Raw genomic sequence first — 24,033 nt, 5'->3', positions numbered from 1 at the left:
TAGACCTTTACATTTGGCTGACTGGACTGTGGTTGGTTTCTCACTCAGTTCCTGGCCTGGCTCCTTCCCCTGACTGAGCTGCTCCTGCACCCTAGGGCTGGCTCCACCATCAATCTAATCCTGGCTGTTTTGGGGGGGCGGGGCAAACTATATGTGCCTTGACCAGACAAACTCCATTTTACCCCGAGACTCCATTCCATATAAGAAATGCTTCTCCCATGAGAAAATTCTGCCTCTGCCACCTCCTGCTAAGCACGCCCTGTTTGGCAAAATGCACGTTTGAAAAATGTGACTATTATCGTTATTCAATGGATTATTAAGAAACGCTTTTGTAAGATGTTCTTCATTTAGTTCCCATTTTTCTTGGGCAGTGTACTGTGCCCTGAACTGGGTCATTCTGACCCATTTCCTACTATGGTTTTGACTTACCGGTAGCTTGAGATTTTGGGCTATAAAAGAGATACCCTGCTTTCTTCAAGGGGTTGAAGTGTGCAGAGGTGACTTGCCTGCAGCCCTTTCGTCCCAAAGGCAAATAAAAGTTCCATGTCTTGCTCTAAGACTGACCCAGTGATTTATTTCAAACATGTCACAGCACTGCCTGTGCTCCTCGCCCTTCCAACAGCAGGAGATTTACATTGTAAAGACTCAAAAATGACAGCAGTTTTCAAGGTCAGGCAGAAGACCAAGAGTCCATGAGGGAGATGGGGTTGGCGGGGAGCATCCAGAGAGTTAGGAAGAGAAGCAGGAGGGGAGGACATCAGGGGAGTCCTGGGAGACAGGAGTTTCAAGCAGAGGGAGAGAGTAGCCACCCTGGACATGAAGGAAGACAGAAGAGAGACCAGGGTGTGTTGGTTTCCACAGGTGATGGTAGATATTACACTCTGTTGGTCATTTAGGAGAGTGATGGGTGGGAGAAGGTGTGGGGAACAGGTGCAGGCAGGAGTGAGGAACCCTTTTTCAGGAAGTTTGGCGACACCTAGAGGACTGAGAGAGGATTTCCCCTAAGAAGCAAAGAGCTCACCTGGGTTCCTAGAAGTCTCAGGAATGCCAAGAGGTGAGGCTCAGCCCTCTGCCTCAGCAGGGAGTGGGGCCTTTGGGGCTGTGGCCACAGCTGGCTCTGGAGCCAGTGTTCCTGCAGGGCGACGCTGTGCGGGACACACCCTCCTTCCCAGCACTCTCAGGGCTGCTGGGTCGAGGGGGGCTGAGGCTGGATGTGAGGGACGTGAGCAGATCTAGCTGACAAAGATGTGTCTCTCCAGACTATGGAAAGTGTTGGGCAGATGGGGAGGGGCACCCAGCTGGGCACAGGCCCAGATACTCCTGAGGCCGGGAGGCAGGAAGTGGGGTCTCTGCCCTGTCGGTGTGTGGCTGAAGTCACCTTGGGGGTCTGGTGGTGCTGTCCAGCCTGGTAAGAACCAGGGGGCTGCCCAAGGCCACCTCCTGCACATGGCCCGCCGTGGTCCGTGCTGAGAGCAAATGAGGGGCCAGGGAGCATCGGCATCTTGGCTGCACACAGATGTCTGGTACAAGCCCAGGGAACAGAGGACTCCTGTGCTTGGCACACCCGAAGCCCTCAGCCTCCTCCCCACACTGGGCCCCCGCAGGCTGCCCTGTGCCTGGTCTGTGGACATTAGCAGGAGAGTGGCGGGCGGCAGGACAGCCAGGAGAAGGTGGGGGGCAGGGGCAGGCAGGAAATCTGCTCTGGGCAAGTTCCTCGGATGCCCCCCCATCCTGTTCCACGTCCCAGAAGGAGAGGCTGAAGCCTCAAAGCAATTGACAGTGAGAGGCTGAGCCATGGACAGGTGACCTGAGACAGATCCTCGTGGGGAAATACACCTGTTCTGAGATCAAGTCTCACAGAGTGTGACAGGATCTGTGCCGCCCGAGAAGTTTGGAAGGGACTCCAGGTGGGAGGGGAAGGAAGGCTGCCTGGAAGAGGTGGGGTTATGTCAAGGTGTGGGATTTGTAGTGGCAGACGGAGTTGAGGCCGTGGGCAGGGATGCAGGCAGAGTAGACGAGTGTGTCTGTACGGTGCGCAAGTTGGACGGGCCACGGAGTGACCATTTTACTCTCTGGCTTCATTTTTTTTTATTGGACTTTTGCTGAACACCTACTGTGTACCAGGAACTGTGCTGGATATCAGGGCTACAGCATGAACCACCCCAGCGTCATCACCCATGTGGAGCCCAGGCTGGAGGGGGAGATGGTCCGAGAACAGGGAGGTTCTGGCCAGCCTCCGCACAAGTACTGACTGGCAGGGTCCCAAGGAGGCCCACGAGCCAGTAGCGTGGCATGTGGATGGGGACAGGGGACCCGGATGGTTACCTGAAGAAGGTTACAGCCTGCTTTGGGGGGAGAAAGAGGGTGGGGTTTTTTTATTTTGTTTTTGTAGAGTTTTTGTTGTGGTTGTTGTATTCATTTGTTCATTTTTGGTGTGTCTGACACGGTGGCTCTCAAACTCCTGGGCTCAAGCCTCCTCCTGCCTCAGCCTCCCGAGCAGCTGGGACCACAGGTGCACACCACACCCAGCTGGAGGGCACTTTCTGAAGGATGGTTGCAGGAGCGGAGATGGAACGGGATGGTGGAGGAGAGGATATTCCAGTTACAGGGATGAGCGAGCCAAGATCAAGAAGTGAAAAGACCATGACCTTCCAGAGGAACTGAAAGTCACTTGTCCAGACCCCAGGGCCCTGGGACGGAAGACTGGAGGGCTATTCCTGAATCCAACCACGAGACAGCCACTGCCAGGAGGAAGATTTAATGACTAGAAGGGTGAGGGGAACACCCCACCCAAGAGCAAGCATCCTGTTTGCTTTCCTGGGAGGGTGGCCATCTGGTTCTGTTGATGTGTCAGGGAAGTCCCACCCTTCAGGAAGCCCAGCTGAGCACAAAGGGCACATCAAGGCTGGAGGATCTGGTTTCCCACCCCTGCTCTGCCTCTCACCAGATCACGTGAGCAGGTCAATGCAATGCCACGCCTCAGCTTCCCCATCTGTGAAATGGGGGCACAGTTACCTCACAGGGCTGATGTGAGAAAAAACATTGCGTGGGTCTCTAGGCACCAAACAGCTGCCCCTCTCTTCACCCTTAGGGACCAAGAGCAGCGCCAGCAGATCTGCCACCCATTCCCAGGTCGGACCTCACGTGACTGTTCAGCCATTCCACCCAAATGGGTCACTGTGGATGTGACAACCGCTTCTCTATCATGAACACCCAAGCAATGATTATTTATTCATTCCTTAACTAACAAGGACCGAGAGCCTGCCACACGCTGGATGCTGTTCTCGACACTGGGGGTGTGGGAATGATGGGGGGGGGACTCCGTTTCTTCCCTGGAGACAGCCTGCCCCTGTTGTTTTTGTGGATGGTTTTTCAGTCGTGTGTTGCCTAATGATGAAGATAATGTTCTGAGAAATGCATCATTAGGTGATTTCATGGCCATGAGATCACAGGCTGCAGACACACAAACCAAGGCAGCAGTATGTCACTGGATGACATCATCTTAGGGGACCCAATGTCATCTATGTGGTCATCATTGACTAAAATGTCATTATGTGACATGTGACTGTATTTACAAATAATGGCAGTTTTAAGCCCATGCATTTACATACTGTCTGTAAAGCTTCCCTGCTCCAATGGTAGAGTTGTGCAGAGACCATAGGATCTGCAAGACCTAAACAGTTGTTATTATTTGGCCCTTTCCAGAAAATGTTTGTCAACCCTTGGTCTAGAAGGTCACACTCTGGGAGAGACAGATAAACAGATGGCTGAGGCTGAATCAGTCTCCACTCACCCTCCTTCTCATTTAGGAGAAGCAATGCCCTCCCCCCACACACCTTTTCTTTTTTGGCAGGGGATGAGGGAGCACTGGGGATTGAACTCAGGGGCATTTGGCCACTGAGCCACATCCCCGGCCCTATTTTGTATTTTATTTAGATCTGACTTTCTAAGTGCCTCGCTCTTTTGCTGAGGCTGGCTTTGAACTCGTGATCCTCCTGCCTCAGCCTCCTGAACCAACCGCTGGGATTACAGGCATGCGCTACCCTGCCCAGCCCCCCTTTTTTTTCTTGAGCTGGTTTGAGCCGGGAGCATGAGCTCAAATGAAAATGAAGTGCTTCTTTTTGCTTCCACAGTTTGGAACTCAGTTCCAGTGTTTTTAAGCTGATGGGCTGTGGACAGGTGACAGAATATTTGAGCTGCTGTTCATTCAGAGGTAAAAATGGAAACAACAGTAGCCGTGTCATGGGGATTTGTTGAGATACCTGCAAAAAGTACTCAGCACAAAATAGGTACTCAAGGCTGCTGGCAGGACTGCCACTTCTGGCTAGAATGCTCAAGAACTCCAAAGACTCGTTTCCTTGGTGACAACTAGAAAAACTTGGCCCCGTATCTTTCAACAGGGCTAATTAAGATATGGAGTCAATCAAGGTATCTGCCAATGATCGAATGGATAAAGGAAATGTCACACTCACTCACACACACACACACACACACACACACACACAGAGCTGTGTAAAAGAATAAAATATTGTCATTTGCGTCGACGCAATGGAACTGGAGGACTTCATGTTAGGTGAAATAAGCCAGGCGCAGAAAGACAAATTCTATATGCTCTCACTCATTTGTGGAAACTAAGACATTGGTCTCATAGAAGAAAAGAGTGGACATTAGAGACTAGGAAGGGTAGATCAACAAAAAAACACACAGGTACCAATGCTGCTGGGCAGGAGGATGTCCTGGTGTTCTGTAGAGCACAGCAGGGTGACCATAGTCTCCACCATCCAGGATATGTTCTCAAATAACCAGAGAGTCTGAAAGGCTCCCAACACAGGGAAGTGATAAAGGTTTGAGGAGACGGAAATGCTGGTTCCCCTGACCTGAGCTTTACACCTTTACTCGCCTCCAATTATACTGAGCCCCTTCGGTGTGCACGGACGTCGTGTGAACTTACGGGAAAGCGCGAGGAAGGCCAGCCCGTCTCTGGGCTGAGTTGCAGAGATAAAATGAGCCTTCCCAGGTGACTGCAGGTGACGAGCTGTTCCACCCAGGGTCGGGGTGGGCGGCAGGCAGGCATGGCTCTCAGTATGGGTGGGTTTGCACAGAGTCTGACAGGGACAGACTGAACCAACCAGTTTGGGGGTGACAGGGCAGGTGTTGAGAGGAGAGCATCTGCACGGAGGGGTGCCCCACACAGGATGTCGGAGCCCAGGGAAGCAAACGAGGACCACAGAACCAGGTCTGTCCGCCTGGTGTGAGGTGCAGATCTAAGCAGGTGAGAAAGGCATCCACAGGGTGGGAACAGAGGAAAAGGGAGCTGGTCCTGGCCAGCCGGGTGGGTGAAATTCATACACGTGTTAGGAAAAGTGGCAGCCAGGATTGTCACTGTCAGAGGAAGGCGTTACAAATATTAAAGGCAGAAAAACTAGACTGAGCCCTGTGGTACTGAGTTGGACATGTTGGTGTGGATTTTTGATTTTTGAAATGGGTAGATACAGAAGTGTGCATATGTGTGTCTGTATGGGTACGGGCATGTGTGCTGATTGTGTGTGTGTGTGTGTATGGGTACAAGCACTGTGTAAATGAATGTGTAAGCAAGTACACATGTATGTATTGATATGCATATACTGTATACATGTGTGTGTGGATACATGTGTATGTATATACATACGTGTATGTTTATGTGTGTGTGTGTGCACATATGTGTGGGGGTGAGTGTGTATGTGGTTGTCGTGTGTGTGTGTATACCTGTGTTCCTATGTGTATAAGAGAGTGTGTATGGACGTGTGTGGCTGTGTGGTGTGTGTGTGCTCCCATTTGTCCACCTGAATGCCTGGAAACTGCAAAGCCCCACTAACCATCAGTACACCTGACACCCAGGTTCAGAGAGCAAGAAAAACTGGTCAACAAAAAAACTGATAGGGATGTGTGTCGTGATGGGCTAAAGCTGCGACTTATGCCATCGAGGGGGAGAAATAAAGAATATCCTCACGCCTTTGCCCTTTTCAATGCTTTATTCATTCACTCAAATCACTCAACACAACTTCACTCTATAGGTTCTTAATCAAGAAAATGACAATCCTCAATGCTAGGCACTGCAATAGACCGAATCAACTTCACAGCAAACAATTCTAGATTAATTCTAAGCACTGCAGACACACTTAATCATGACAGGCTCATGACAGACATTCCCTCTGCATGCTAAGCTCAAGTGTCACGTCAAAAGTCTCAAGCCTTAGGCTCTGAGTCCAGCAGATGCACATACCCTCAGACCATGGTATTCAGATCAGGAACCAAGGCAGGCTTCTCCTGGGGTGGGGCTGACGGCCAGCAGAGGAGGTGGTCTTAGGGAGAAGTCCTGTTCTCACCAGAGTCCAGAGGCTGCTGTAGAGTTTGAGAGTGGTGAGAACAACACAGAGGATCAGGCAGAGGAGCAGAGTGGGATGTCGGTCCAGTCCCCATCAGGCTCTCTGGCTTATGTGCACCAATGTCAGCTGGCTGAATGTCGCTTCATTTGCTCCATCATGTATACAATTTTGGGGGCTTCTGGCCACCCTTTCAATCCCTATCAGCTGCTGCTACCGGATTCCTCAGTGACATCATTCGTCCTGAGTTAAAGCGTCTGGTCTGGTGTCCCCACCCTGACTTACTTGCCTTCCCCTCTTATCAGGGAGAGCAACATGCCAGAGACTTCACTCTGAGTTTGTCAGGGTGTGGAGAAGTTTGTGCCTGAGGGCCACACTGGAGGGCTCCTTAGTTGTGCCTGGTGAGACTGCAGGTTCCAAACTGGAGTTTTAAAATGGAGTTGCCTAGGCTCAGGCCTAAGGCCATCCGGACAATAGGTCAAAAGGACACAAAAAAACAGCATGAAAGGTTTCCCCTGTCCAAATTAGTCAATAAGTGTATCAAAAAAAAAAAAAAGGGAGGAAAAGAGAAATGTCAGCAAAATGGCGGGGTCAAATTTGCCTTTCTACACAAATGAAGGAAAAAAAAAAATGGCAAGATTTGACAGAATCAGCATTTTTCAGAATGCTGGAAATTAACCAAAACTTACAGAAGTTTTAGGAGCATTTAGTAAAAAAACAAACGAACAAACAAAAGCTCCATGGAATTTTAACTAACCCTCATTCTCTTCTCTGAGCCCCTGGAGCTGAAGAAGCCTTTACAAAGAGCAGGGCTGGGTGCAGCGGACCCACGTGGAGATCCAGGGACCTGGGAAGCTGAGGCAGGAGGATGGCTTAAGCCCAAAGCCCAGGCGTTCAAGGCCATCCTGGGCGAGACCCAGTCTCAAACAAACAAAAGAAGCAGTCTGTTTCCTAGATACCAGAGGGAGAGCAGAACTGCGGCCCACAGGGACTCCTACCCAAGAGCAGTTAGGATTGGACCGGTCCATGCTCACCTGGAAACCCTGCTCTGAAGGTTCGTCTTCCTTTGAACTCACTGGGACTGGCCCCAGGCTAAAGGCCTCTCTGGTGGGCCCCCCCCCCCTTTCCAAATGCTTTACCCTGCACAAAAGCTAGCCTAAGCAGAAATCTTCTTTTCTTTTCTTAACACATTTTAATTATACGTATCAGTGAGTTCTGTGGGACACTTCCCTACACAGGCAGCTTGCAGTGACCAAATCCAGCCTTTATCTCCACTTCCCCTGCAGACGCGTCTCCAATGATCAACTAAAAAAACGTGTCTCTAATGATCAACTAACTATTCTGCTTTCAAGTTCACTTTTTTCACTTCCACATACGAGAAAGAACATGTGCTGTCTTACTGATTTAACGTGATGTCTTCCAGTTCCCTCCATTTTTACGACAAGATTCAATTCTTCTTTTTTTTTTTTTAATGTTTATTTTTTAGTGGACACAATACATTTATTTATTTATTTTTATGTGGTGCTGAGGATTGAACCCAGGGCCTCCCATGTGCTAGGCAAGCTCTCTACTGCTGAGCCACAACTCCAGCCCCCAAGATTCAATTCTTCTTTATGGCTGAATAATATTCTATTGTTTTATATGTACCCCATTTTCTTTCTCCATTCAACAGTTGATGAGCACCTAGACTGGTTCCATATCTTAGTTATCGTGAATACTGCTGAGATGAGGATTCAGGATAAAGAGAGAGAGAGAGAGAGAGAGAGAGAGAGAGAGAGAGAGAGAGATTGAATCTAAAGGAAATTTCCCAAGCCATTGAGATGCAGAAAGCACAGTTGTAAATCTTGAGCAACATGCCCTTGGCCCATGCCCTTGGAAAATGGAGTAAATACGCCAAGTACAGGGAAAACTGGTTAGAAATTATGCACCTCCACCTCCAGTCTGGCCCCCTTCTATGAACATCGGACCCCCAGCCCAAGGCAGGGCTGCTCCCCACTCTCGAGATAGCCTGCATTCTCCCTTGAATGGGTATAACCTTCCTAAATAAACCTCTGCCTGTGCCTCTGTCTGACTGTGCTGAAACTCTTTTCCATCACATATGCCAAGAATCCCACTGGTCCCCAGTCAAGTTCCCGCTCTCCTCTGGGAACTCCAGGATCCATCCCTGGAGACATTGACAGTGCCACACTAAACATGGGCCTGCAGGTATCATTTTTGTAGGCTGATTTCATTTTCATTCTAGCCAAAAATCTTAAAAAGGAAAAATGAAGGAATGAGATGTCTTTAGAGATTTTGAAAAGTTCTGACAAATTCTTGGGAATCTTGGAAATCACTGGTGTGCATGTTCTAGAAAGATCTTAGAAAGCCAAAGCTCTCAGCTCTGGCTCACTTTGAGGTTCTGACCTAGCAGGAAGTGAAGGCTAAGACAGAGTTGCGAGCCCCCTTAGTGGGAGGTAAAGGTGTGCTCCAATAGGCACACACCACACCTTAGCAAACAGCCAGAGAGACTTTTGCTTTTGGCACTCAGGGAAATTTCTGTCCAATCATTAGCTAATCACTAAGGGAATCAAGTACAGACTTCAGTGACTCTGATGGGAAACATATATTTACAGAGTTCATTTAAAAGTCTTTTAACTGTACCAATCAGCAGCAACAACAGGGTGGAGAATGTGATTTTCATAATTGTTATGTTGGGGGGGGGGCTGGGGTTGTGACTCAGTGGTAGAGTGCTCACCTAGCATATGCAAGGCGCTGGGTTTGATCGTAGGCACCACATAAAAATAAATAAATAAATAAAATAAAGGTATTGTGTCCAAATACAACTAAAAACAATTTAAATAAATAAAGCAAAGTTTAAAAAAAATAATTGTTATTTTTTATTGTTTGAAATATCCAGTTTTCAGGAAAAAAAAAATATGAAACATGCCAAGAAACAGGCAAAAATTGCCCAAACACAGGGGAAAAAATTACATGGCAACTATCCAGGTATCTCTGAGAGAACACAGATGTTGGGCTTAACAAAGACTTTAAATCAACTAAACAGAGCTAACAGAGGTTTAGGTATGTAGTTCTGTGGTGGAGCACTTGCTTAGCATGTGCAGGACCTGGATTCACTCCCTAGTACCACACACACACACACACACACACACGCACACACACACGAACCTAACGAAAATTATATATAAAAACTAAAGGAAAGTATGAGAACAGCATTTCACTAAGTACACACTATCAATAAAGAGATAGGAATTACAAAAAGGAACCATAAAGAAATTCTGGAGCTTGAAAGTCTAATACATACACATATCATGAGCTCATAGCAGAGGTGAGCAGGCAGAAAACATATTCAGTGAATCTGAAGATAGATCAATTGAGCTTCTCCGGTCTGAGGAACAGGAAAAAAATAGAACAAAGAAAATTTAAAAGAGTCTCAGAAACTCTAGGACACCATTAAGAATGCCAACATACCCACATTAGAAGTGTCAGAAGGTAAAGAGGGAGGAGAAGGTGCAGAAAAGAATTTGAAGAAGTCATGACCAAGGGCTGGGGTTGTGGCTCAGTGGTAGAGCGCTCAACTCGCATATGGAAGGCACTGGGTTCGATCCTCAGTACCACATAAAAATAAAATAAAGGGATCCTGGGGTTGTGGCTCAGCGGTAGATCCCTTGCCTAGCATGTGTGAGGCACGGGGTTCAATTCTCAGCATCACATATAAGCAAATAAAGGTCCATCAATGACTAATAAAAATATCATTTTAAAAAATAAAATAAAGGTATTGTGATCATCTACAACCAAAAAAATATTTAAAAGAAAAGAAGTCATGACCAAGAACTTTGCATGTGTGATGGTAAGTTGCCGCAGTCTGGCTGGGCACAAAATCACGAGCCACCACACACCTTGTAGACTCAAACAGCAACTCTTTATTCTCGAACTGTCACCGGCACTTTACACACACGTTCTGGGGAAATTCACATTCTGGGCCAAATCCACGTTCTGGACCAAATCCCAAAAATCTCTGAATCCCAAGGAGCGGGCACACCTGAGGCAGCAGGATACGCCCTATTCCCAGCAGGGTACACCTTAAACCTGGAACTGCCCTAAACCCAAGGAGCGGGATACTCCCTAATCCCAGCAGGATACACCCTAAACCTGGATCCGCCCTGGTCCTTGAGCAAGGTCACCTTACATGCAATGTCACTGCAAATGACCTGGGTCCAATATGGAGAGTCCTTCCTCTAAGCAACATTGGGTAGGCTGACAAAGAAATTGCCATGGGTCATTCCTACTTGGCAATGGCTCTCAGCATCTCCCCCCTTCTGATTAATAAAACAACAAGCAATGTGGCTTAAGGACCATGCCTGGTAGGTTGTCCAATTCAACATATGGTCCTTACCCGTCATGGGAAAAACTGACCTCTAGGCGTCAGCCTCCTGTCTTAGGTTGGTACCACTGCAACTGGATCATACCCGTCACTGACTACCGGTCCAGCATACAGCCATACTTGTGGATAGGCCTATGCACCAGTGTGGGGGGGGTGAGGTTCTTGCCTCACCTCTGTTGGCCCCCAAATTTGGCCTTGGTGCCAGTGGGGGGGTGAGGTTCTTTGCCTCACCTCTGTTGGCCCCCAAATTTTAGACCATCACTAGCAGAAGGGAGGAAGATACAGAAATGCCACGACACCAAGCCAATTGACGGCTCCTTTGGAAAAATTGGATCACTGGTGACACCATCAGCAAAGATATGCCAGCACTATCACAATTTGCTGCACCAAACGATAGTTACATAGTCCAGGCAAGTTCTGCAAGCAGTTCAAAGCGGAGGAGTCTATCAATATGTCCATTTCCTCCCAAAGTAAATCGAGTCCTTGATTGAGCATTACTTGTTGAGTTATATTCATTGATGCATCAGTTTATACAGTTTACTGTGATAGCTATCATAGAAGCTGTAGTCTGGTTTTATCTTAGTCTTCACCGGCACTGGGATGGAGATGGGAATTCTGGCAATGATGCTAAAGAGACATTATCCTGAACAGAATTATTAAATATAATGAAAAGGAAAGGTGAAAGTAAACAAACAGATCTGTTTTAACCTCCTTTAAAAACAATCCTTAACAGCTGTTTACCTAATTTAAATTAAACCATTTAAATCACGTGAATAAAAAAAATTTGGATCCATTTTTTCATGAGCGCTCCTCATATATGATCTATGGACATACGCACATATAGACATACAACACAAAACAGAAGTGTGCACACATGACATACAACACATAAGACAATAGTAAAGGCCTTGTAGCTTTACCTAGGTGAAATCTCCATTGCAATGTTTAAAAACTCCACAGTCAAAAAATAAAACTGATCAGAAAAACATTAACCTAGGTTTGTATGAGCTCAAAAAATAAAATAGAACTTTATGATGTGGGAAAAGGCAATAATAAAATAGATATTGAAAAAAGCATCCTGGTTAATCACTGTCGCAGATGTAAGAATAGCCAAACTGGAGCTCTGGATATCAGCTGTTATGGATTTGAGTCAAATCATCTTCTTTTTGGTCTGTAGAAATTGTTTTGGTTAATCTCTCTGGAATCCAAATCGGCTGCTGTTCTCCCTGTGGAAATACACAAACAGAACCCCGACTCCAGACAATCACTGGGTCAGGACCTTTCCATTGTCCTGTTAGAATATCCTTCCAAAGTACCTTAGGCTTATGTACATTTTTTGGATACATATGTCTTTCCGCAGCACTAAGTCCTGATGAATCCAAATTTAAAAAGTTTAGAGTAAAAAGGGTTATTTTAAGTTTATCTTTGGGGGATATATACCCCTTTCCAATTCCCTCTTTTTGTTTTAATAAGTACGTTTTAATAGTTTGATGAGCTCTTTCAACTATGCCTTGTCCTTGTGGATTGTGTGGGATTCCTGTTATATGAGTAATACCAAATGATGAACAAAATTGTTTAAAAGAGGTAGAGGTATAGCCAGGACCATTATCAGTTTTTAACTGTTTAGGAACGCCCACAGTGGCAAAATTTTGTAAGCAATGAGCTATAACATCTTTAGTTTTTTCTCCAGTATGAAGGGAGCCCATCAAAAATCCGGAAGAAGTATCAACTGTAACATGTAAATATTTTAATTTTCCAAATTCTGGCAAGTGTGTGACGTCCATCTGCCAAATATGGTCAGGTATCAGTCCTCTAGGATTGACTCCAAGATTAACTTGTGGTAAAAAGGTCACACAATTTTGACATTGTTTTATTATTTGTCTAGCTTGTTCCTTAGTTATTTTAAAACGCTTTTGTAAAGTATTAGCATTGACATGGAACCTTTTATGAAAATGTGTAGCTTCTTCTAGTGTAGAGAAAATATGTATGTCATGTGTAGTTTTATCTGCTAAATTGTTGCCCAAACTAAGAGCTCCAGGCAATCCTGTATGTGCTCTGATATGTCCTATAAAGAATGGATCTTTTCTGTCCCAGATTAGACTTTGTATAGCAGAAAACAAAGAGAAAACAGTAGAGGAAGGGGAAATCCTGCCAGCATCTTCAAGGGATACTATAGCATTAACTATATACTGACTATCAGAGAATAAATTAAATACAGAATCTTTAAACATCACAAAAGCTTGTAAAACTGCATTAAGCTCTACCTTTTGAGCTGATTGTTTGGGTACTAAAAATGTAAAAGTTTGATCAGGGGTAACTACTGCAGCTGTACCATTATTTGACCCATCAGTGAATATATTTGAAGCATTCATGATAGGGGTTTTTCTTGTCATTTTTGGAAAAACTACAGGATGCTTAGACCAAAAAGACAACAAAGGATTAGATGGTAAGTGATTATCAAATGTAACATTAGATTTACACATGATTATTGCCCAAGTATTTAACTCATTAGCTAACTCATCAATTTGATCCATAGTATATGGAGTAATAATTTTATTGGGAGAAATTCCAAACACTCCCTTCACTGCTTTTATTCCTTTGAGTATTAATTGTCCTACAGCCTCAGGATACCTAGTAAGAATAGTGTTAGGAGAATAAGATAAATGTATCCACAATAATGGACCTTCTTGCCAAAATACTCCTGTAGGAATATTTTTTGTTGGTAGTACAATAAATAATAAAGGCAAACTTATATCAATTCTATCCAAATGCATATTTTCCATATATGTTTCAATAATTTTTAATGCCTTTCTTGCTTTAGGAGTTAACATGTGGGGTGAATTTGGATCTGATGGACCTTTTAGAATATCAAATAAAGGTCCCAACTCTCCTGTTGGTATGCCTAGATAAGGCCTTATCCAATTTATGTCTCCCAATAACTTTTGAAAGTCGTTAAGTGATTTGAGTTGATCTACTTGTATTTGAATTTTTGGTGGACGGACCATGGTTGAGGATAATAGAACTCCTAAATAATTAATTGGAAATTTTAATTGTACTTTATCTATTGCTATCTCTAGATTATAATTTTTTAATAAGTTTGTAAGTGTGGCATAACATTCCAGCAATGTGTTTTTATCTTTATGTGCTAATAACACATCATCCATATAGTGAAATATTTGTAGTTCAGGATTTTGATTTCTAAGTGGCTGGATGGCTTTGTTAACATAGATTTGACACATAGTTGGACTGTTAGCCATCCCTTGAGGGAGTACTTTCCATTCATATCTCTGATCAGGACCTTCATGATTTAATGCAGGGATAGTAAATGCAAAACGTGGACTATCCTCGGGATGAATTGAAATCGAAAAAAAAAAACAATCTTTAATATCTATAGCTAAAACATGCCAGGTTTTTGGCAAAGCAGACAATTGAGGAATCCCCGATTGAGCAGGTCCCATAATAACCATCTCATTATTAATGGCTCTTAAATCTTGCAATAATCTCCATTTACCAGATTTCTTTTTTACAAAAATGGGAGTATTATGGGGAGATACGGAAGGTTGTATATGTCTCTCTGCTAATTGTTGTTTGACCAGATCATGGGCTACTTGTACCTTTTCTTTAGTCAGGGGCCACTGAGGAACCCACACTGGTCTTTCTGATTTCCAAGTAATTTTGATTGTCTCAGTGGCCCTTTCTGAAAATCCAACCCATGTCTGTATGTTCCTTGATCTATTTGTATTGGTGCTGCTATACCTTGTTCTTGTTCTCCTAATCTTTTTTCTTTCCTAAAACCTTGTCTAGCCCTAGTAGTGGGCGCATTAGGATTGATGTTATTTGTTAACGTCAAACCTAATTGATCTAGGACATCTCGTCCCCATAAATTTATAGGAAGATGATCCAATACATATGGCTGTATAGTTCCTTCACATCCTTCAGGATCCTTCCAATCTAATATCATTGCACTTCTATGGGGATTAGTCGCCACTCCTAGGCCTCGAAGCGTTTGAGTGGCTTGTTGTAATGGCCAATGTTTTGGCCATTCTTGACGAGATATGATGCTAAGGTCAGCACCTGTGTCCAGTAGCCCATTAAACTCATGTCCTTGAATATTTAGTTTTAGCATTGGGCGAGAATCTAAATTTAAAGACAGCATAGCCCAATCTACACCTTGGAGCCTAATCCCCTGGAACCTCTTTCTACACTACGACTAGAAAATTTATTATGTAGGCTGGGTATTATTAACAACTGTGCTATTCTATCTCCAGGTGAAATTACTGATATACCTCTTGGAGAACTAGCTATAATTTTTATTTCACCTACATAATCGGGATCAATTACCCCAGGACTTATCATAAGTCCTTTTAGTGTAGATGAACTACGTCCCAATAATAAGCCTACTGTTCCTTGGGGAAGAGGTCCTTTTACTCCTGTGGGAATGATTTGAACTCCCATCTCTGGAGTTAGTACTGCTCTGGCAGAGGCGCAGATGTCCAACCCTGCGCTCCCTCGGGTTTGTCTGATGAGGGATTTAAAGGACAATGTGTCCTGGGCACTACCCTGATGGTGTTGCTGGGTTCCTCCACTGCCCCGTATATTTGTGGTTGTGGGCCCCAGAGCATTGGGCCCCCCAGTCCGTTTTTTGGCAATGGAGCCTGATGCCTTTCTCCACAATATCGTGGGTAAATACCTGGTCCTTGTCCGTTTTCTGATAAGGGAGTACCCTCTATGGTGGTTTGAGAACGGCATTCATTAGCCCAATGTCTCCCTCTACGGCATCGTGGGCAAATACCCGGTATTCTATTCCTTTGATACCTAGTTTTGTTAAACCCTCCTCCTATGGGGCAACTCCTTTTAAAATGTCCTGTTTGTTCACAATTATAGCATGTTTTTGGCCTGGCATCTAAAGCCTGTTGTACTGCAGCTGCCAAGACTTGCCCTTGTTCATTAATGTCTCTACATAATTTAATATATGTGTTTAAATCTTCATGTCTCCATGGTCTAATGACCTCTCTGCAGCAACGATTTGCTTGGTCATAAGCCAGTTGTTTTATTAATGGCATTGCCTGTTCTGTATCCCCAAAAATTCTGGAAGCTGTTTGAAGAAGCCTATCTACAAATTCAGCGTAAGGTTCATTAGTTCTCTGTATTACCTTAGATAGCTGACCTTGTAAATCTCCATGTCCTTGTAAAGTCTTCCATGCCCTAACTGCATCTGCAGCAATTTGTGCATATATAGCAGGATCATATTCAATTTGTTGCCATTGACCCTCATAAGGTCCTTTTCCTAACAACATATCTAGATTTCTTTGAGGGTAACCGGCTGCTGCATTTCGCCCAGCTGTCTCCGTGCAAAATTCCTCATTGGCAACCTTCCATAACAAATATTGTCCTCTATTTAGCACAGATTTACACATGCTAGCCCAATCTGCTGGCGTCACGTCCAAGTTAGTAATGGACTCGACCATGCTGACCGTGAAGGGTGCTTGGGGACCATAGGTTGTTACAGCCTCCTTTAACTGCTTCACTGTTTTAAAATCTAAAGCACGGTGAATTCGCTGCCCTCCTACCTGTTCAAGTACAGGGCATGCTAATTTTGAGGTCCTAATCTCAGGATCCCATTTATCAACTACGGGGTTTGAGGGCCACTCAGCTGTCTCCATAGGTGGGGCTATTGGTTGAATTATGCCCTCTGGTGATAAAACAGAGTTAGTAACAGCCTCCTGTTGTAGCCTTTTTCCTAATAACCCCTTTTCCTTTAAATTTTCTTCCTCTGTCTGACTAGCTCGAGAGACCTTCTCTTTTGCTTGATCTAAAATGTCTTTCTCCATGGTCTGAACCTCTAACAATTTACTTAACACCTTTTCGGTTTGTTTTTTACTAATTTCTAATCTACTATAAAGATAACGCAACCCAATAAGATAACACAAAACAAAACCGAAACTGAATGAAACAAAAACGGAATAAAAAATCGTTGTATCAATTTTCTCTTCCTCAGGGCCGACAAACTTCAAACCTTTAGCCAACCATTTTTCCCAGTTTGCCCGAGAAATTTCTAGGGATAGGCAGCTTGAAACAAAAACAAAATAAATCAAAACAAGAACACATTGTTTTTTGAAATGGTCACCCATTCTCTCGCCTTCCCTCAGGGACGAGCAATTTCACTTACCTCCAAGTTTTAGACGTTCCACGTACAGGCCACCAAATGCTTCAGTCTGGCTGGGCACAAAATCACAAGCCACCACACACCTTGTAGATTCAAACAGCAACTCTTTATTCTCGAACTGTCACCGGCACTTTACACACACGTTCTGGGGAAATCCACGTTCTGGGCAAAATCCCCAAAATCTCTGAATCCCGCGAGAACTCAACGGGAACTCAAGGAGTGGGCACGCCTGAGGCAGCAGGATATGCCCTATTCCCAGAGGGTACACCTTAAACCTGGATCCGCCCTGGTCCTTGAGCAAGGTCACCTTACATGCAATGTCACTGCAAATGACCTGGGTCCAATATGGAGAGTCCTTCCTCTAAGCAACATTGGGTAGGCTGACAAAGAAATTGCCATGGGTCATTCCTACTTGGCAATGGCTCTCAGCAGTTAGTATTGAGTTTACAAATCCAGACACTCAGAGAACTCTAAGTAGAATAACCTGAGGGACAGTCACACTCAGACACATCAAACCAAAAGGATGAGAGAGAGACTCTGGGCAAGCATCTGACCATGCCCCAAACCCTTCCCTAAGGCCATTATAGTAACCATCACGTATAATCCTATTGCTAAAGACTACTGTTATTTTTATAAGCTGATTTCTCTTCAAAAACCATGGAGGTGGGAAACATGGAGGTAAGATGACATATTCAAAATAGTAAAAAAAAAAAAAAAAAAGAACATCAACCAAGAATCCTAAATCCAGCAAAGGTATTTTCAGAGAAGAATAAATTACTGATACACACCCCATGTGGATAAAGTGGAAAACTACTCTGTCAGTAAGAGCAAACAAAAGGTTGCTTACTGTGTAATCCACTGATAGGAAATCTCCAGAACAGGCAGACCCACAGACCCAGAGAGCTCTGTGTTCTGAGGCCTGGGAGGAGGTCATATTCCTATTGGTGAGATGAGAATGACCTGAACTAGGTAGTGACGACATTTGCATAACTCGGTGAAGGTCCTGAGTGCCCTCAGTGGCCCACTTTTAATGGTTAATAGCGTAAATTTTATATGATGGGTTTTTTTTATGAGAATAAAAGAAATGATGGTTCTCCTTCAGGAGAAAGTGAAAGAACAGCAGAAGGTAACTCAAGTGGAGGAAAGAAAGCCCCTCCCACTGCTGCAACTCCTGTTCTGGCCCTGATGAGTGCCTTTTCCCCTCGCACCCGTGTTTCAGGGTCTGCTTAGTGGCATGGCTAAGCGTGAACTCAGGGGGACCCTGCCTGGGTTCAGTGCCAGCCTCCCACTGCAACTGTGTAACCACAGACAGTTATGACCCTCTGTGCCTCGGTTTCCTCATCTGCAAATCAGGGCAACATCTGCATCTGTCCCATAGGGTTATTGTAAAGAATGTTATTGTCCTGCCCCCACTGAAGACCACCAGGAGCATACCTGTGCCAAACAAATTCCAGGATGTCACTCGTCCCATGCAGCGAGGGAGTGCACACAACAGGTAACCAGAGGGCACTGAGGCAGAGGCAAGAAGAAGTACTGGGAGGACTAGCCTTTTATTTTTTTTTTTAAGATTTTTTTTTAAGAGAGAGAGAGAGAGAATTTTTTAAATATTTATTTATTTATTTATTTATTTTTTAGTTTTCGGCAGACACAACATCTTCGTTTGTGGTGCTGAAGATCGAACCCGGGCCGCACGCATGCCAGGCAAGCGCGCTACCGCTTGAGCCACATCCCCAGCCCAGGACTAGCCTTTTAAAGGTGCTTTGGGGAGGGCCCTGGGTTAGATGCCATCAGGAAGAGGATGACCCTTGCTCATCCTCTTTCGTAAAAGAAGTGGGACCAGACCAAGGCTAAAGCCATGGTTTGTGGAATGATTGTTCACCCTAAAATCCATTCATTGAAATCCTGGCCCTCAACCAAATTGATAGTATGAGGAGGTGGGGCCCTTTGATGGGAAATTGGGTCACAAGGACAGAGTCCTCATGGTGGAATTCTACCCTTACCAAAGTGACCCCAGGATTTCACCAAGATGGCGCCCAGGGCGATGAAGGAAACTCCTGCCCCTCCCCACACTGCAGCCAGTACAAAGGCTCTGCAGGCCCACGGCAGGGCTGAAAGGAGTCCACAGCCAGGAAAGGAAGAAGGAAAGAGGGGAAGGTCGCTCCACTTTGGGCAGCGCAAGACCCTATAGCTCCAGAGGCAGCCAAAATATCCTGGACAAGAGACTCCCAAGAGACACACTTGACTCCAAGCCATCACCCAGCTCACGAGGAAGCCGGACAGCAGCATGCTGGTGTCCACTGTGCCTATCAAGCATAGAGCACGAGGCTGGGACAGAGCTCTGGAACATGGACGTGGCCAAGGTCCCATGCCCTGCTCCAGCCTGATGGTCCCAGCCGCGCTCTCCTGGCTGATGCTCTGGGGCCTTGCGGCTGCCACAGGAGGACGTGGTCCAGCGGAGGGTAGGGAGCGCGCTGTGCTGGGCTCGCCCCGCCCTCCTTCCCTCGCGTGTGCAGGTCTGGATTTCAGTGCCAGGAACTGAGCGGAGGATCACGCGCACCCTAGACAGGAGCTCTCCCCTGAGCTACACCCCGGCCCTAAAAGACACTTCTCACCTCAAAGAAATACATTAATTATAACAAAGACGAGACCATGACCCACCCCGACACACCTAGACACAGTGACAAGATGCCATCTGCCGACCAGAGGACAGCCCGCCTCACACCTCGATCTTGGGCTTGCTCATAAGCCGGCCAGGCTGGGGTGCTCGGTCAGGGCAGCCCAACAGACCATCGGGGGCGGTTGCTGCTGTCGATCAGGGTGTGGGGGTCGGGTCGTGTGTGGCTGGACTGTGCCGGCTCTGCCTGTGCTCAGCCCGCTCCAAAGCGCTGCCCAGCAGGCTCCATCACAGGTACCGGGATGAGTCTTCTGCGATTTGTGGACATCCAGCCGACACAAGGCACAGCCCAGCAGGGAGCACCAGGGGAAGTGCCACAGTACCTTGTCATCTGGGAGGGCCAGACGAGCTTCCCAAGCACTCTGGCCCCTGGGAAGGCCCTCGCAGCACCCACAAAGCCAGATCCCACAGTGGCCCTGGACGTCAGGGCTCCCCTGCCCCAGCTGGAGCTGGCCACGTCCTGGGCCCCCTGAGAAGCAGTGTCTGTAGATCTTAAGGCCGGAGATGGCCAGGACCCTCCACTGGAGCAGGAGATTTCCACCCTCACCTGTGCCCAGGAAGAAGCACCCACCCAGGTCCCGGCCAGGAGACCCAGCTGCCCTGAGGTGAGGCCCAAGGTTCCAGTGCTGATGGGGGTTGAAACAGTGCCACTGGCAGCTCCTGTCCCCACCCAGAGCCCCCTCTCCTCGCTGTGTCAGGCGCTTCATCTCTCCCCACACTTTTCCGGGGTGAGGGTGCCTCCACCCTTTTCCTTTTTTCCTGAGTCAGGGAGGCTGGACCAGCTGGTGGTGGTGGCACTATAAGAACCTCAGGGCAGAGGGAGGTCAGAGGGGGAGTGGACACAAGCAGAAGATGGCAGGAGAACATGATCCCAGGGTGCTGGGCCTCCCGGGTGAGGCTGGACCTCCCTGGGTGCTGCAGGGGAGGCAGAGCCTCAGGTGGGGGGGGTGAGTGGGGCCTCCAGCTTGGGCTGGGGGAGGTGGCTGAGTTTCCAGCCCTGGCCCTCCACGCTCAGCTCAGAGTGTTGTGCCCCCTTCAGAGGAGAAGGCAACATTCGGAGGCCAGAGATTCACTGAGAAAGACCCCGAGATGCTCACTCAGAGCCCAAAGAGCTTTCCAGGTACTGGGGTGGCAGGTTCAGGGGTGGGGTGGCAGGGGGTCCTCTCCAGCAGAGAGCTGTCCCTCAAGCCCAGCTCTGCCCATCTGCAGGTCCTGCAGGCTGGCTGACCCGAGTCCCCTGGATTCTGTTGCTGCTTCTCAGCTCTTTGGGCCTCTGCTTTGTGCTCTTGGTGACCACCCTGGTTCAAGGTGAGTCAGGGAGGGGGCTCTATCTGCTGGGCTTGGGAGTGGAACTCTGGGCTCCTTTTAGATGTGTCTTTGGCTCCCCCCATTTCCCTTCCCCAGTGCCCAGAAAATGCTGGGACCAATCCCTCGGTCTTGCACATGCTAGGCAGGTGCTCAATCACTGAGCTACACCCCAGCCCCTGGGGGTTCCCTCTGGGATAATTCTTGGGCTGGGACATCAGAGCTACACATCCTTTCCAGTGTGGCTATGGGCAGCTTAATGTCCCTCTCTGAGCCTGTTTCTTCATCTGGGCTATGGAGCTTATCCTCCCCTGTGTGCAGCTTAGGCACAGGGACAGGCATACAGTCGGTGCTCATAGGAGGGGTATGCTCTTCTCTCTTGCAGTTTCCAGGACCCCCGAATCCCCGCAGGCAAAGGTCCAGGATCATCAGAACAACTTCAGCTTGGGTGAGGGGCTGGAGTCAGGGTCCTGAGCAGGAGAGGGCTTCATGGCTGTGTGACATGGGCAAGCCACTGCTGTGGGGGGGACCCAGGTGTGATGGCAATGTTGGGCAAGTCTCTGAGGCTCAGTGTTCTGGCCTGCAAAGTGGGGCTCCTGTGGTCACTGTGAGATCCACAGAGATCATCTGCGTGGGGCCCTCTCTGCAGAAACACACAGCAGGTGATGGATAACAGAACCCCTTTTGTTGCAGGGGCTGCTTCTCAGGAGCAGGTACTCTTGGGCCTGGAGCAGGTCCGTCAGCAGCTGACCTGGATCAACACCTCCCTGGGTAGGTGTCGGGGGCCTGGGTCAGCAGGGAGCTGGGGGTCTGAGGAGGGACTGGCTACAGTGTGAGGAGGGCAGGGCAGGGCTGGGACCTTGCTCCTGGGACTCTCGCAGACTGAGCGGACAGCTGAATGTAAGGGCCAGGCCCTGGGCCAGGGCTGGGGCAGGGCAGGGAGTCCCAGGAGCCCAGCCTCGTGTCCCAGCCACACTCCTCCTCCCCAGCTGCCCTGTGCCGACCCTGCCCCTGGGGCTGGGAGGCATTCCAGGGAAACTGCTACCTCTTCTCTCGGACCCTGGGCAGCTGGGAGAATTCCGTCTCCTCCTGCCGGGACATGGGGGCCCACCTGGTGATCATCAACAACGCTGCAGAGCAGGTAGCTGCCTGAGCTTCTGGCCTGGGGCTGGGCTACCAACGGGTCCAGGAGAGGCCTCCCGCACCCTCCTTGGCCCTCAGGGTTGGAGGCCTGGTGGGCAGCTGGGCAGGGTTGGAGGAGATGCAGTCAGGGAAGGCTTCCAGGGGGAGGTGTCCTAATGGTCTTGGGAAGTCTTGAAGGAGAAGGGAGCACAGGAGAGGTGAGCATGGACAGAAGGGAAGCTCAGAGCACCCCTGAGACCAAGCTCAATCCCTTCCTGCACTGAACTGAGACATGTCAGCACATTTCCACGCGTGTGTGCATATCGATACACACCCACAGCCTGCACATACATTCCAGTGCCTGCAACTTGACTAGGGGCTCTGGGCTAGACTGCAGGAAGAACTTCCATGGAAACAGAGCACAGTGTGAATGTAGACAGACAGGGAAAGGGGTCCTCCTCCTGATGCTCCCCCTCTACAGAGATTCCTGAGGTACTGGGACATCAGAAAGAGCCAGCGTACCTGGATCGGCCTCAGTGACCACAACAATGAAGGTTCCTGGTACTGGGTGGACAATACCCCTCTCCAGCTCAGGTGACGCTCCCCAGAGACAATGGTGCAGAGTGGGCAGGGGAAGGACCCCACCCCTAACTCACGCTTTGGTGGAAAGCATTCAAGAGACTTGGTGTAGTGCACCGTCCTTCCCCGGGGGGTCCTTGTCCCAGCAGCCTCCCCTGGGGCCCCAGAACCTGCACTTTTCCTTTGCTGGAGGTGATTTCCACGAAGGTGAGGTTGGCGCTCACCTTTTGGAAAACCTGTCCCTGGATTCCTCGTCACTGTCTGGCCCGAGCCTGGGCTTCCTGCGCTGAATTCATGGAGCAGCTCTGGGGTGGCCGGGCTGGGCTCTGGTGCCTGGGCTCATGGATCTCTTGATGGGATTTGCAGCTACTGGAAAGAGGGGGAGCCCAACAATGCCGGAGACGAGGACTGCGTGGAGCTCTTCGTGGAGGACTGGAACGACAGCAAGTGTACCGCCCAGAACTTCTGGATCTGCGAGCGGCCCTCCGCCCGCTGCCCTGGCGCCTGAGCGCCCTGCTCCCAGTCCACGGAGATGGAGCCAGTCGGGGGCGCTCTGCTGGCTGTTCTCCAGCCCTGTCCCTTCGCTGCCCGCTGGTCCTGCTGATGCCTTTGCATCTGACAGAGAGCCCTGAGACTCCCTCCCTGCAGCCCGGCCCTCCACAGGGCACCGCTCAGGCCTCTGCTTGCAGGGAAGGCCTGGGCACCTCCGTCCAGCCGTGACACCACTTAGCTAAGTCACACGCGGGCGGAGGTGCGGCTCAAGGGGAAGCGCTTGCCTGGCATCAGGGAAGCCCTGTGTCCCAGCCCCGGCTCTGCAAAAACTGAAATAAAGCAAGTTCACACGATGTGCTCCGTCCAACGCATGCTCTGTCCCCTCGCCACCCCTCCAAACACCACAGTGTGAAATGTGTGTGACATTAACTAGGTGTTGCCCTCTCAGGCCCCCGTGCTCTGCTACTGTGTTTCACTTATTCCTCCCTCTGCTCCGCATTGGTTGGTTTGTTTGACAATGTCCCCTCTCCATCCACCGCACGTTCATGTACCAGTTACTCATTCAGGTCCCTTAAAATGCCTTTTGGTAAAATTTTATGGTTTTCTTCATATGCACTTATTTTAAAAAAAAAATCACTCTTTGCAGGTGTGTGTGTGTGCGTGCGTGCGTGCATGTGTGTGTGTGTGTGTGTGTGTGTGTTGGTTTCCTGCGGCTACTCCAACAAGCTCCATAAGCCTAGTGGGTTAAAACACAGACCTTTTCTCTTACAGCTCTGGAGCCTGGAGCTCCCTGGCCCCTCACTTGCTCTCAGCACGGACCACGGCGGGCCATCTGCAGGAGGTGGCCTTGGGCAGCCCCCTGGTTCTTACCAGGCTGGACAGCACCACCAGACCCCCAAGGTGACTTCAGCCACACACCGACAGGGCAGAGACCCCACTTCCTGCCTCCCGG

The 24,033-nt window shown here is 48.1% G+C and overlaps 1 protein-coding gene across 1 annotated transcript; it reads left to right on the top strand.

Moving 5' to 3' along the window:
* The first annotated feature begins 20,422 nt into the window (after nt 1–20,422).
* LOC114107430 (CD209 antigen-like protein C) lies at nt 20,423–23,642 on the top strand. Its single transcript, XM_027954841.2, has 8 exons — nt 20,423–20,475; nt 20,623–20,703; nt 20,793–20,891; nt 21,274–21,336; nt 21,582–21,659; nt 21,878–22,029; nt 22,492–22,604; nt 22,956–23,642. The coding sequence occupies exons 1-8, from the start codon at nt 20,436–20,438 to the stop codon at nt 23,095–23,097; spliced, it is 768 nt and encodes a 255-aa protein (XP_027810642.2). The 5' UTR covers nt 20,423–20,435; the 3' UTR covers nt 23,098–23,642.
* The last annotated feature ends 391 nt before the right edge of the window (nt 23,643–24,033 follow it).

The sequence above is a fragment of the Marmota flaviventris genome, chromosome 1 (assembly GCF_047511675.1).
Source record: "Marmota flaviventris isolate mMarFla1 chromosome 1, mMarFla1.hap1, whole genome shotgun sequence".
In the NCBI taxonomy this organism is placed as follows: domain Eukaryota; kingdom Metazoa; phylum Chordata; class Mammalia; order Rodentia; family Sciuridae; genus Marmota; species Marmota flaviventris.
The sequence above is the reverse complement of the archived record's forward strand: the minus strand, read 5'-3'. Positions and strand labels throughout refer to the sequence as shown.